Raw genomic sequence first — 14,191 nt, forward strand, 5'->3', positions numbered from 1 at the left:
GTAGTGAATTAATGTGTATTAAGAAGAGAAAAGAAAGTAAAAACACTTTGAAAAGCATCAGAATATTTTAACTGCAAACTTTTGAACTAAAACCAAACGTCACCAATAATGCATAAAATATGTGGAACATGTTGAAGACAGTATGAAGTCTCCATCAGACAGAAAATAATAGGCTGAGACAGTCTATACACTCCAGTCTGTTTGTTTGTGTTTGAGGTGACAACGTTATGAAACACCTGTGTGTGTAAGCCCAGAGATCAAAGGTTTCCACGGAGATGTGCTGCGAAAGGAGAGCCTTTCCATTGTTTTGAAGGAGAAATAAACCTCTTACATTTTACAGTTTAAAAACGTTAGCTGCTTTTGGTAAAATGTCAATGCGTGTGTGTGTGTGTGTGTGTGTGTGTGTGTGTGTGTGTACCAGTCTGTCTGTGGGCGTGTCTGCTCTGACTAGATGATGTCACTCAGGTGTGTGGCCCCAATCTGCCCAGCAACACCATGGTAACCAACTGCAGAACTGAGTCCCATTAAGAATGTATTGAGGATTATATCTGACAATTTTGCCACATGTTCAGAAAATATGGCTCCTACAAAGAAATTACCAGACTGTGAGCATCAGTGAACCCCAATGAACTGATATATGGTAAGAAGAAGAAGAAGAAGAAGAAGATTAAAGTAAAGAATACAAATAAGAAAGACAATTCCATTGAAGATCAAAAACGTTTATTGTGGTATATTTCACATCATATTATATGATTAGAAACAGCCAATCAACTCAAGTGCTTTATTCAGCTGCTTCTTTTCCCTGTAAAAAAACAAACAAAATATAAATACATACAGTGTATATGCACAAGCATAAACATCATACTCTGCATACATCTGAATGTTTTCTCTGTCGTTCATTTCATAAAGATTTGGGCTATATTTGTTCTGTCAAGACTTAAGTATTGCATTAAGAGATATTTAATTACATTTTCATTCATAAAAGCTGAAATGTCTTTATAGTTACCTTGCCAGAGTCACGGCTCTTTGCTCTCAGTTTGTTGACCTGGGACTCTGCAATGTCAGCACGCTCCTCAGCCTCCTCCAGCTCATTTTGAACCTTCCTGCACTTGGACAGATGAGTATTGGCTTGTTCCTCCTGGAATAAGATACATAGTTTAAGGTACAGAAACCTTCAAACACTTTAAAATATAATATAAGAATGTGATGGTAATCTTAACAATCAGCAATATTTGCTGGTAAAAATAAATCTGACAAATCTACAAAACAATGTATATATTGTCCTTACCGCCTCCTCAGCCTGCCTCTTGTAGGCCTTCACCTTCAGCTGCAATTTGTCAACCAGATCCTGCAGCCTGGCAACATTTTTCTTGTCCTCTTCAGTCTGTTCCAATTTAGATTTGCATGTTTAAATATTTTAAAAGGTTTCTATATTAGATGAATTGGTACTGTACATTTTAACTATGAAAGTAACCATACCTGATAGGTGAGCTCCTTAACTCTCCTCTCATATTTGCGGACACCTTTAACAGCATCTACTCCACGTCTCTGTTCAGCCTCAACCTCTGCTTCCAGCTCACGCACCTTTTGAATAACATTAAAACATTAAGTATCCAGCTTGTTTTCAAAGGTTTCTTTCAGCTATATACATCTTAGTATGACTTTTTTTACCCTAGACTCCAGTTTCTGGAGCTGCTTCTTGCCACCCTTCATGGCCAGGTTCTCAGCCTCATCCAGACGGTGCTGCAGGTCCTTAACAGCAACCTCCAGGTTCTTCTTCATCCTCTCCAGATGAGCACTAGTATCTTGCTCCTTCTTCAGCTCCTCAGCCATCATAGCAGCCTACAGGAGACATAAAAACATGTTAATTAGAAATATCAACAAAAAAAATGGCTGTTAAAAGTAAGAACACATGACATTGAAACCTACATCAGTGATGGCCTTCTTGGCCTTCTCCTCTGCATTCCTTGCTTCCTGCACAGTGTCATCCACTTCACTCTGGACCTGGACCAGGTCTGTCTCAAGCTTCTTCTTGGTGTTCATAAGGCTTGTGTTCTAAAAGGTACAAATATTTAGCTTCTTAAGTCATCACATGCCTAATATTCATGTTAGTTGAAATTGTATTTGATTCTTGAATTATTGAAATGATTAGGTTTGTTCACCTGAGAGTGCAGAAGTCCAACACGCTCACTGGCATCAACCAGCTCTTGCTCAGCAATTTTGCGACTTCTCTCTGTCTGTTCCAGAGCAGCTCTAAGTTCCTCAATTTCAGCCACCATAAGACCGTTTCTACGATCCACCATAGCAGCCTGCTCCTTGAAGTCGTCCTGGGCTCTGACGGCATCATCAAGGTGCAGTTGTGCATCCTAGTGAGAAAAAAATCCGACATATATACATGAATGCCAAAATGTAGCCCAATCTACCATAGTTGGAAAATAAACTGTTCCTTTTCTATACCTTCAGCTGTGCCTGCACATTCCTGAGCTGCTTCGTGGACTCAGCAGCCTGGCGGTTGGCATGGCTGAGCTGAATCTCCATCTCATTCAGATCTCCCTCCATCTTCTTCTTGATTCTCAGGGCATCGTTCCTGCTCCTGACCTCAGAATCCAAAGTGCTCTGCATGGAGTCAGTCACTCTCTGGCTGTTCCTCTTGATCTGTTCCATCTCTTCATCTTTCTCTGCCAGCTTCCTGTCCACCTCACCCTTAATCTGGTTGAGCTCCAGCTGGACACGCAGGATCTTAGACTCTTCATGTTCCAGAGTTCCCTAATGAAATCAAACAATTAAACACTCATCTTTGCCTTCAAACACTGATATATATTTGTCAATGATTTTTAATGTTATGAACTCCCAGGAAAGAAATACCTCAGCCTCTTCAAGAGCTGTCTGGATCTCAGTCTTTTCTGTCTCCACCTGCTTCTTTGTCTTCTCCAGCTCATGGATGCTCTTGCCAGTCTCACCAATCTGTTCAGTCAGATCTGAGATCTCCTCTGCAGAAAGATACATGGGGTTTATCATATTGTTGAGCCTTAAATGGTAAAATATCAACAAAATGTCCAACTCATGTTGAACTCTGTGACATTATGTAGAACTCACGTTGCAGATTCTTGTTTTCACGCTTCATGGTCTCCAGATGATCAAGAGCCTCCTCATAAGAGTTCTTCATCTTGAACAGTTCAGTGCTGAGAGAACGAGCCTCCTTCTGTGCTCCCTCAAGCTCTGCCTGACCCTCCTCGTACTTCTGCTTCCACTCTGCCAACACCTGAATAATACAATGCATACAGTTTGTTTGGTTATGTTAAAGTCTCAGGGCAAAATAAATATTCATGTCATTGTTTGTGTGTTTTGACCAAACACAGTAAATTGTGTTACCTTGTCAAAGTTCCTCTGCTTTTTGTCCAGGTTGGCAGCAAGGCCATTGGCCCTCTCCACGTCAATCATGAGGTCCTCCACCTCACTCTGGAGCCTCTGTTTGGTTTTCTCAAGAGAAGCACACTTGGAATTCACTGCCTCAATCTGTTCCTCAGCCTCCTGAAGGCGCTGGGCAAGCTTTTTCCTGTTTGAAAATGGAGGTATTTGTGGCTCAGTTAAACTCATAAAGTTACAAGTTATTTTCTAGTTATATTTGTATATATGAAACAACTAATTACCGTATTAATGAATCTAAATGATTGGCCTCAAAGTAAGAAGCTATACACATTTTAAAATACTAATGTTATTACCAGCAATTCAGGAATCAGTAGAGTTTTTGCTAAATGCTACACTTCTGGCTAGTACCGAACCGGTACTGGACTTGTAAAAAGTTTCGGTTAAAGTCCGGTTAAAACCGGAACGTCGGGAACCGGTACTTGGACTCACAAAAAAACTAGCACTTACGTATATTCTGGTGTCTGTGGTTATTTAAACATTCCCTGATAGACGTTATTCAGCGTCAATCAATGAGTGCTAATCCCAGTGTGCTCAGTGTACAACATCACATGTCATTTCACCTTCGATTCACGGTTTAAAAACGTAGCATTTCGCCACATGCTAATGCTAACCGGAAGTGAATAATTTTCAGAATAAAAGTATTAAGTTAATAGTGTGAACTTCCGGTTTTTTCAGAATAAAACTGATTTAAATTAAATAGTGTATTTAATTCTAAATTACGCCATATCAACATTGATTTTAATTTCTAACAGTATGTACATCACTATGTATGTAGTATGTACTGTATAATGTACACATGTAGAGTTGTAGAAAAGACATGGTGTACAGACAGTACAGTACACTCTGATTGTACAGTCACTACAGTGTATACTGTATAGTAGGTGTGTAACAGTGTAATGCGTATAGTCTACTCTACCTTTCAGCAACGTTTTAAGGATTTAGGCTCAGTCAGCTCAGGGACTGTTTGGTTACTTTAGTTTGGTAAATGAAATAAATGTTTGAACTTTGTAGTAGTTCACTGTAGTTGCTGTCATAAGTCATTTGTAGACTTAGTGGCAAAAAGTTGTTTTTTTACATTTGTACTTTGTAGAGAAATGTAGACACAAGTTGGAAGGGAGCACAATAAACCTGACGAGTTTGAATTTGAGTTGATTATGATAATTAGCTCACAATAAGTTCACTTTAGTTACTCACACAACTTGACACAAGCCAGGTTCAGGTCCGGACTTATAAGTCCTGACCTGAACCGGAACCTCTGGACTTGAGTCCGGACCTGAACCTGAATGTCAGTCCAGGTACGCAGCACTACTTCTGGCCATTTAACAGTTTGAATGTCACTCACTTGGATTCCTCAAGCTCCTCAGTGCGCTGGATAGCATCAGTTTCATACTTCGATCTCCACTGAGCCACCTCACTGTTGGCCTTGGACATTCCACGCTGCAGCTCAGCCTTGGCCTCCTGCTCCTCTTCAAACTGCTCCCTCAGCAGATCACAGTCATGGCGGGCTGATTGCAGGCCATGGGCAAGAGCATTCTTGGCCTGTTGTAAGAAATATTGTTAACCTTTACACAATTTCTAAATCACAAACAAATCATACAAATATATACTATCTTGATGGTTTCTTACCTTAACCTCCTCCTCAATCTGTCTCTTCAATTCATCAATCTGCTGTGTGGAGGCCTGCTTGCCTCTGGTCAACTGAGAGACAAGAGCTTCCTTCTCTTCAACTTGACGGCTGAACTCACCTTGTGTGAAAAATATTATAATACGTTAGTTTGTGTTACGTTTCTCAATCATATACTCCACAGATGGTTCACCAAAAACATGTAGATACCATTTTCTGTCAGGAGACGTGCTTTCTGTGAACTTGTGTCATTGATTTGGCGGACGTTTTCATCATTCTTGGTCTTCAGTTCGCTAAGTTGGTCCTCAAGAGTACGGCACATCTTTTCAAGATTTCCCTAATGAGGAAAAATAAACAAGATTAGTGATCAGATTTTATTCACAAAATAATTTACATGATGTACTATATTCATATTGGTAACATATAATATAATTAAAAAAGCATGTAATGCTAGTGTACCTTTGCCTTAGCAACATTCTCCATGTTGCTAGAGAGGTCATCAATCTCCATCTTGTATTCACTCTTTTCCTTCTCAAGCTTCTGCTTGACACGCTGGAGGTTGTCAATCTGCTCTCCCAGCTCAGCAACACTGTCAGCCTGCTTCTTGCGAAGGGCAGCAGCAGTTGCTTCATGCTGCAGAGTGGACTCCTCAAGGTCACGACGGAGCTTCTGGAACTCAGCCTCACGCTTCTTGTTCATCTCAATCTGAGAAGCGGTGGCACCTCCAGCCTCCTCCAGCCTCTCACTGATCTCCTCAAGTTCCCTGGAGAGGTCAGCTCTCTGCTTCTCAACCTTGGCACGAGCTGCACGCTCAGCCTCAATCTCCTCTTCCAGTTCCTCAATACGAGCCTGTTGAATGTAGATGTTTTCTCTATTAGCAATCATTCACTTTATTATACATAATAGTAAATGTATATAGTAAGTGTAACACAATATCTCACCTGGAGCTCCTTGATCTTCTTCTGGAGCTGAGCACCCAGAGACTGCTCATCTTCAATCTTGCTAAGGAGCTGACTGCATTCAAAGTCCTTCCTGTGAACAAAATTGATAAAGTCCATTGAGTTCATGCAATTGAAAACTTCTTTAAAAAAATGTATGTTGTTTAAACAGAAAAACTAAGCTACTTTTTGATTTTCTCATCAGACTGCTGCTTGTCATTCTCAAGATCCATGACGGATTCTTGGGACAGTTTGAGATCACCCTCAAGCTTTCTCTTGGTTCTTTCCAGGTCCATACGCAGCTTCTTCTCTTGCTCCAGAGAACCCTCAAGCTAAACAAAGGTATACATTTTTAATGATCATGTTCAAGAATAATCTTGCTTTGCCAAATCAAGTGACTGTAAACTTACATCATCCACTTGCTGCTCAAGCTTGGTCTTGGCCTTGGTCAGAGTGTTGACTTTGTCTTCCTCTGCCTGCAGGTCATCAAGAGTCTGCTGATGAGACTCCTGAAGGGCTTTCTTTTCCTTGGTCAGCTTAGCAACGCTCTCATCCTGAGAGGCCATCTCCTCGGTCAGGTTCTTCACCTAAGTGTGCAAGAAAGATTTTGTTAATACAAATAAATAATTATAATCTCACTAACTAATGGACAGATAATTGATTACAAACCTTGTTCTCAGTGGCATGTTTCTCCTTTTCCACTTTGGCCAAGGTAAGCTCCAGGTCATCAATATCCTTCTTGAGCTCAGAGCATTCATCCTCCAGCTTTCTCTTCTTGGCAGTGAGCTCAGCATTCATTTCCTCTTCATCCTCCAGTCTCTCAGTTGTCTCTTTGAGTTTGGCCTCCATCTGAATCTTACTCTTGATGAGTCCCTCACATCTCTCCTCAGCATCAGACAGATTGTCTCCTTCCTAGACCATTTTCATAAGAATACATGTTAGCTCTTATATATTCACAAACATGAAAAAGCGTATTTGTCTGTTGACGTTTACTTACAGATGCTACTTGCAGAGCCAGATCAGTCTTCTCCCGCAGAAGGGAAACCATCTTCTCCTCCAGTTCCTTCTTCTTGGCCAGGGCAGTAGCCAGGTCAGTTGTCATTTTTTCATAGTTCTCCTTCATATTTGCCAGCTCCTTCTCAGTTTCAGCTGTCTGCAGCAGAGGCTTAATCTTGTAGTAGACCTTCATCCATGGCCAGTGTTTGACATTCATGAAGGAGCGCACGTTGTACTGGATGGTGTATACGGCTTCCCTGCACAGAAAAAATTGGTTTTAGACAATATCTATTTTTTCTTTACACCATTGATCAGAATTAGCAATTTTCAACGTGCCTCCTTGCTGTCATCTTGACAAACTCTGTTCGCATGAGATAACCGCGACACAAAGCCTGAGTTATTCTGACCAGTGATGCCAGTTTTTCGTCTCTCATCTCCTCAAGGGTACCCAGCAGGCCAGCCTTGAAGAACACCTGAACAAACAGAAACAACAAATTATTTCAGAATCAGAATACCTTTTTTTCGAGGAGGGGAAATATAAATGTCTGTCAGCAAATAAATGATGAATTCAAGTAATGAACACTTGAAACACTGTATAACAAGCAAACAAACAAAATGAAATATGTGACTCGTATTTGCATGATGGTTTTTGGTTGGATGGAATGGTTTTAAGGCCAAGTCTTAATTACTTGTTTCATCATAATCAAGGAAGTATTGTTTTTAATTTTTTCTTATTTGCCGGGATGGAAAAAGAAAGGCTACCAGAGTTGACCTCCTGATGTAGTTTAATTAATTACATGTATAATACATACTACCGTAGTCACAGTAACATACAACAAATACACTGTACAGCGTCTTTGGTAAATATTCATTAGCTCAGTTATGAAGTAAATGTAAAGTACTTACCTTGGTGTGTCCAAATTTATATTCATCATGAGGAACATCAATTGACCCAAGCAGCTTCTCTGAAGCCTTCTTGTTGTCCATGAACTGACCGTCAGGGATGACAGCTGCATTCAGCACCTTGTATCTATATGAAAGAGTTTATTGTCAGGAGGAGCATTATATTGTAATAATGAGAGGTTAAAATTATATGTATAAAAACATTATACCTCTGCTTGAAGTCAGCATAGAGGATCCTGCTGGGGAAACCTTTTCTGCAGATTCTAATACCCTCCAGGACACCATTACACCTGAGCTGGTGGATAACCAGGTGGTTCTCCATAAGACCTGTACAAATTTTTTTTATATATTTAATTATTTGAATAAATAGTAGGATTTTTGTTGATGCAGCACAGAATTAAAAACCAAACCAGTCATCAATACTGTTGTATATGTACCTGGAGTCTTTATCTCATTGGGAATCAGACAGCGCACAAAGTGAGGATGGGTGGCCCTCAAGTTAGTCATCAGCTTGCCCAAGTTCTCCTGTAATCCATAATGGTGTCTCATGTCATGAAATGCCACAATTGGGAGTTTTAGTTTAAACAGAGATTTATTAGTTATGTTTGCTTTGAGAAAGCTTACCCTGAACTGTGAGGACACAGTCTGCATAGAACCACCCTTCTTCTTGCCTCCCTTCTTAGTAGTATCTGTTGATGTTTTGTTAGAATGTCAACAAATTAGCATAAACAAGTAATAATTGATGAGTTAAAATAAAATAAAATTACAAATATACATATATACATTTGATTTGTAAAAAGTACATATCATCTCTGGTTTTAAATGTCTTTACTGTAGTTACTATCTTACCCTCAACTACTGGAGGATACAGCGAAACCAGCAGTTTCACTGAGGATTTCATGTACAGCTGAATGACAGAGTCATTCAGGGGATCCTTGTTCTTGTCCAGCCAGCCAGAGATGTTGTAGTCCACGGTACCAGCATAGTGCACCAGGGAGAAGTGGGCCTCAGCCTTGCCCTTTGCGGGCTTTGGCTTCTCAAATGCTCTGTTTTTGCCAAGATGCTGGTCATACAGCTTGTTCTTGAAGGATGTGTCTGAGGCCTTGGGGAACATGCACTCCTCTTCAAGGATGGAGAAGATGCCCATGGGCTTGAAAAGGTTGAAAGAGGTATATCATTTAGTGATACATTATAACAAATAAAAAAACAGTTACATATGATGTATGATATAATAAATGAAGTGGTTACCCTTTCAATCAGCTCAATGCAGGCAGCCAAGTCCATACCAAAGTCAATGAACTCCCAGATAATACCCTCCTTCTTGTACTCCTCTTGCTCCAGGACGAACATGGTGTGGTTGAAGAACTGTTGCAGTTTCTCATTTGTGAAGTTGATGCACAGCTGCTCCAATGTATTGAACTGCAAAAGGACATATCATCTTCATAATCTCTTACAAGGCAATAAGAACTATTATTTATTGAAAAGTATCAACTGCTAAATTGTTCAAACTCTGGCTTACATCAAAGATTTCAAAGCCAGCAATATCCAGCACACCAATGTAGAACTGTCTAGGTTGTTTGGTGTCCAACATATTGTTGATACGGATGACCATCCACAAGAACATCCTCTCATAGATAGACTTGGCCAGGGCAGGCACTGAGTTGTTGACCTTAAAGAAAAAAAGTGATGTGATTTCATTTTTGACATTTACAACTGGTATATTATATTATTTTCAAGATACATGCCACTAAAATTCCAAAACTAAACAAAAATGGAATCAAAGACACCCTTGAATTTAGAATTCAATTAGAACTAGTACAGAAAATGCCAACTGACATCACATATATTTTTCCTAATGAAATCTGTACTACATTTTTTGTTTATAAACAGTAGAAGGTTCGATATTGACCATCATTGTTTACCTGAGGCACAGTCTGTCCCTTGGTGACATACTCATTTCCGACCTTCACTCTAGGATAGCACAGACCCTTCAGCATGTCAGCGGAGTTCAGACCCAGCAAATAAGCAACCTTGTCAGCATCTGAAAATAATTCAGAAATGTCCATCATAATTTGTGATGAACACAACGTTATCAAGAAATGTATCAATGTTGTTGCCAAGCTCTAAGCTTTGAGCTAAGAGTAAATACTCACCGTCTGTGCCATCAGGCTCAGCCTGCTCCTCACGCTGCTTTTGCCTGAACTTCATGTTACCATGGTGAAGCACAGCACCGGTCATCTTGTAAATGCTCATCTTCTCTTCATGAGTGAAGCCCAGGATATCAATAGCATTCTGATGTCAAAAAACACAATTGTTCAAGCAAAAGTTCTTAAAAGAGTTGTAATGATGTTGCATTTGTTTCACAAAGTCTATTTAAATAGGTTGAATTGAAAATTACTCACATCTGTGGCATCCAGCTCCACTTTGTCATCAATGCTGGCCACAACGATCTTACCCATGCTACACATGGGGAAGTCGTAGGGGTTGGTTGTGAGGAGTGCCAGTTCTAGAATCCAAAAAAGATAAACATGTCAGTAGATATTTTTTATAAATGTAAAACTCTAATAAGGTTGAAACAATTGCAATATCTAATTCTCCTTACCAAGGAGCTCTGGTATGTGGCCGGTCATCATCTGGTAGAAGATATGGTAGCCTCTTTCTTGCTCAAGCTGGAATGTCACTCTAGACTTCTCCAGCAGATCTACAAGTTTTGAACATGTCAGTGCCAGGCTAAATCTTACTTACAGTAGTTTGTATACACTATAAGGATTGTTACTTACAAGTCTCAATATCAGCACTAGCCAGTTTGCCAGCTGTGTTGAAATGGATTCTGATGAATTTACCCTGTTTGAAATAACATAATCAGTAATGTCCCTCCACATGTGCAATGTAACAATGCTTCTCTCGTGTGTAGAAACTGTTCTATACTTACAAAACGAGAAGAGTTGTCATTCCTCACAGTTTTGGCGTTACCATAAGACTCAAGCAATGGATTGGCTGCAATAATCTGATCCTCAAGTGACCCCTAAAATCCAGGATAAGAATAGCTGTCAGGAAACAACTTCATTTGTTCATCCCTGAAAAAACTTCTAAAGATAAAGAATCCTGAATCGTCATCATCATAGAGTAACATACCTTTGATTCGTCTCTCTTGGGTCCAGAAACTGAGATTGTTGCAAAGTACTGGATGACACGCTTGGTGTTCACAGTCTTTCCAGCACCAGATTCTCCACTAGGTAGAGACAGAGATTATTAAGAACTTGACCAATATGTTTGATTAATCTTAATTAAAACTAAATTGGCACAATTGTAAATGTTACAAACTTACGTGATCAAGACAGACTGGTTTTCCCTATCTGTAAAAGTAAAAAAAACATAAACCAATCAAGTACATGTTAAAAACTGAAACCCTATACTGATGCGTTTTAAATGAGTGGTAATGACTTACCAGTAGCCATGAACTGATAAGCGTTGTCAGAGACAGAGAAGATGTGGGGTGGAGCCTCCATACGCTTCTTGCCTCTGTAGGCACTTACACATTCAGTATCGTATACTGGGAGCCACTTGTAGGGGTTCACAGTGGCACAGAACAACCCAGAGTAGGTCTAAAATATATCACAGAGAATTTAAATGTAACTTCATGTTTCCAGCAAAAAAATTTCAGTCTCATTAGGCAATTAGTCTTACGTAGATCATCCATGCTGCATAACGCTCTTTGAGGTTATACAGCACAGAGGCTTCATTGAGATGGGTCATCATGGCCATGTCCTCAATCTTGTCATACTTGGGAGGGTTCAATGGGAAGACCTCCTCTTCTTTCACTGTCCTCTCCTAGAACAGGAAATGTGTTACAATGACAAATGATCAAATTGAATTCCTTGTACACACTGATTTAATGATACGAACCTCCTCAGTTCCCAGTATTTTGACAGTGACTTTGCCACCATCTTTCTTGAGGATTGTTGCCTTCACGTACAGCTCCTTGACATCAGACACAAAGCAAGCACTCTTGGCATCAAATGGTGCGTTTTGAGCCTCAATTCTTTCCCTTTCTGGCTTACGAAGGTAAATGGCAGCCTGGCCATACAAGGCCATCTCCGCGTCGGTACTCATGGTGGCAGTTTATTTCTGTGAAGTACACACAAGTAAGATAAATGTTATTAATCTTACTTATTTTAATGTTTTCAATCAATTTGATTCAACAGCCCAGAATGTCTGTCATCAAAGAAAAATAAACATATCCCCATTAAATAGAATTGTCCTTGAAATTGAAATGAAAGGATTCAATCAAATTCTCGTTAAATCGTCACACAAATGTGTACAGCACCGCACTCAGTGAAATGTATTCTTTGAATTTAACCTATCCTAGTATTAGAAGCAGTGGGCAGATACTATACAGGGCCCAGGAAGCAGTGTGGGGGTCAGCTGCTTTGCTCTCAGAGGTAGGAAGTAAACTGAAATGTGGATTGGTAACAGTCCAAACTTCAATTATTTTCCTGTGCACCAGAACACATTCCAGTATGGAGTTAAAAGTAATTAGCTCATTAAAACGTTTTTCTAACTTAGATTGACGGAATAAAATATATTTACAAATGTAATGTAGTTGAAATATGTTCATACCTGTTCCACTCTTGTTGAAAAGTCAGAAATATTCCACAATCCTGTTGAGAAGATATCATATTGGTCTTAAATCAACAAAATTGTTCATGATATTTTTTACAATTAATTTATATTTTAAACACATTGAGCAAATACAGAATGCATTGAAATGTTATACAGCAGAAAGTAAGCCTACCACAAGCTGAAGTCTCCAAAAGTCTTCCACCACACCGCCTCTGTCCTGTTGGGGCCCCCTTATATACAATCTGGCGTATTGCTTACGCAGCGAGGTTAAATATGGACCGTTGCCAAATATGGTGTGGACAGCAGGCATCGATTGGAACAGGTGCTGACAGTACTTCTTGTATTTTGGCCCGGTTCCAGAACAAAAATACTTGGGGTGCATCTGAGATTACAGGGGGTGCAGCAGTATTAGACATGAATATTCTAGACATTGTCTATTTTTATAGCACGAGCTGCTAAATGAACGCCTTATCCCACTGTACAGATGAGTACTTGTTTAGATATACCTGGTCAGGCTCTGTCTCCTGGCACCTGCGGGTCGCCGAGGGGCGGCAGTGTTTCGGGCGACGAAGACTGCTGCTCCGGTGGCAAAGGCGGCGAGTCAGGCGGGGTTAAGTAAGTGTCCACGACGGAGGGTAACGTGATGTTCCCAGCTGACCTGTTGCTATTGTCTGCAGTAGATGCAGTGTTGCAGGCGTTTAGTGATGGTTGCTTTCACCATTTTCGTTTACATGATTATCCACAGATGTTTGTCACTGCTATGGAAGCACTTTGGAAATGATGCACACGCAGCGGGGCAGGTCACGCGCACCTGACACAATTTGTTGTTTGTATTTTTCGCTCCGTTCTCTTTTTTGGATAGAGGGTGCATAACATTCAACTGGGGGTGCAATTCATGCCGATGCAGGGGTGTAACTTTGGTTTGAGAAGTGGGGGGGACACAAAACAGGGGGTCTGGTGGCTCTCCCCAATAAAACATTTCTCGATATGAATCCCGTTTCCTGCATTTCTACAAACATTAAGGGACTATGGTGATAATAAATACAGGCAAAAATGTTGTTGGCCATAAAGATAGATTCTGCCAGAAAGAAAAATACTAAAATATGTATAAGGAAAAGCTGTCTTACTTTCTTAATTATTTAATATAGGGGCCGATAGCCAACACTGGAGATAATCATTTCATAAAGTCAAACATTTTCAGAATTCAAATTAAAATAATGTGAGGTTCAATTTCCACTTTAGTTTTTCTTCTTCTTTTATTTATGGTAATATAAAAAATTATTCAAAATATGACCAGACAAACCAAAAACAGGTAAAAATAGAAAAACGTAATATAATGGCTTAGGTCGAAGGAAACAACAGATAATCAAACTTGTAATATAAAGAAAATGTTTCATCGTCCTCAATCTATCCCTTCTATCCCATCTCTCCATGTATCCTTGACTGTCCTCTCTGCTCTTCTCAGCTAAAAGAACCAAACACATGCTTCCTGTACTCATTCGCAAGGATACACTCCTGGCAAATATTTTCCCTGCTGACTTTATCCAGCAATTCCTTGTGAATGTGACAGACTGCTACATTTTTAATGCGAATTTACATCATTGTACTTCTCAGCCAGGTCTTCAACCTCCTCTGAGCACTGAAGCTCCTCTCTGCTTCAGAAGAGGCTGCAGGACCA

General features: G+C 40.0%; 1 protein-coding gene across 1 annotated transcript; it reads right to left on the reverse strand.

Moving 5' to 3' along the window:
* Positions 1 to 703: 703 nt before the first annotated feature.
* On the reverse strand, positions 704 to 12,003 carry LOC117535628 (myosin heavy chain, fast skeletal muscle-like). The gene is made up of 39 exons (XM_034200162.1): positions 11,797 to 12,003; positions 11,578 to 11,721; positions 11,339 to 11,495; positions 11,219 to 11,246; positions 11,026 to 11,122; positions 10,823 to 10,915; positions 10,671 to 10,734; positions 10,493 to 10,591; positions 10,293 to 10,396; positions 10,044 to 10,182; positions 9,813 to 9,931; positions 9,410 to 9,559; positions 9,139 to 9,309; positions 8,740 to 9,040; positions 8,515 to 8,579; positions 8,328 to 8,415; positions 8,100 to 8,217; positions 7,894 to 8,017; positions 7,324 to 7,460; positions 6,989 to 7,244; positions 6,661 to 6,903; positions 6,402 to 6,578; positions 6,178 to 6,323; positions 5,995 to 6,085; positions 5,513 to 5,902; positions 5,264 to 5,390; positions 5,056 to 5,174; positions 4,772 to 4,968; positions 3,373 to 3,556; positions 3,097 to 3,262; positions 2,866 to 2,990; positions 2,458 to 2,766; positions 2,163 to 2,366; positions 1,930 to 2,055; positions 1,672 to 1,842; positions 1,480 to 1,584; positions 1,289 to 1,384; positions 1,007 to 1,138; positions 704 to 802 (listed from the first exon to the last, which is right to left on the reverse strand). Exons 1-39 carry the CDS (start codon positions 12,001 to 12,003, stop codon positions 782 to 784), a joined length of 5,790 nt encoding a protein of 1,929 aa, XP_034056053.1. The 3' UTR covers positions 704 to 781.
* Positions 12,004 to 14,191: the final 2,188 nt, after the last annotated feature.

The sequence above is a fragment of the Gymnodraco acuticeps genome, unplaced genomic scaffold (genome assembly GCF_902827175.1).
Source record: "Gymnodraco acuticeps unplaced genomic scaffold, fGymAcu1.1, whole genome shotgun sequence".
In the NCBI taxonomy this organism is placed as follows: Eukaryota; Metazoa; Chordata; class Actinopteri; order Perciformes; family Bathydraconidae; genus Gymnodraco; species Gymnodraco acuticeps.

Excerpts from the sequence above, each read along its gene's own strand:
- LOC117535628 (XM_034200162.1), bottom strand. The coding sequence starts at position 12,003 with ATGAGTACCGACGCGGAGATGGCCTTGTATGGCCAGGCTGCCATTTAC. Across the intron at positions 8,416-8,514 it reads CTGTGTCCTCACAGTTCAGG|GAGAACTTGGGCAAGCTGAT; the intron begins GTAAGCTTTCTC and ends TATGGATTACAG. Across the intron at positions 6,904-6,988 it reads TGGCTCTGCAAGTAGCATCT|GAAGGAGACAATCTGTCTGA; the intron begins GTAAGTAAACGT and ends AAAATGGTCTAG.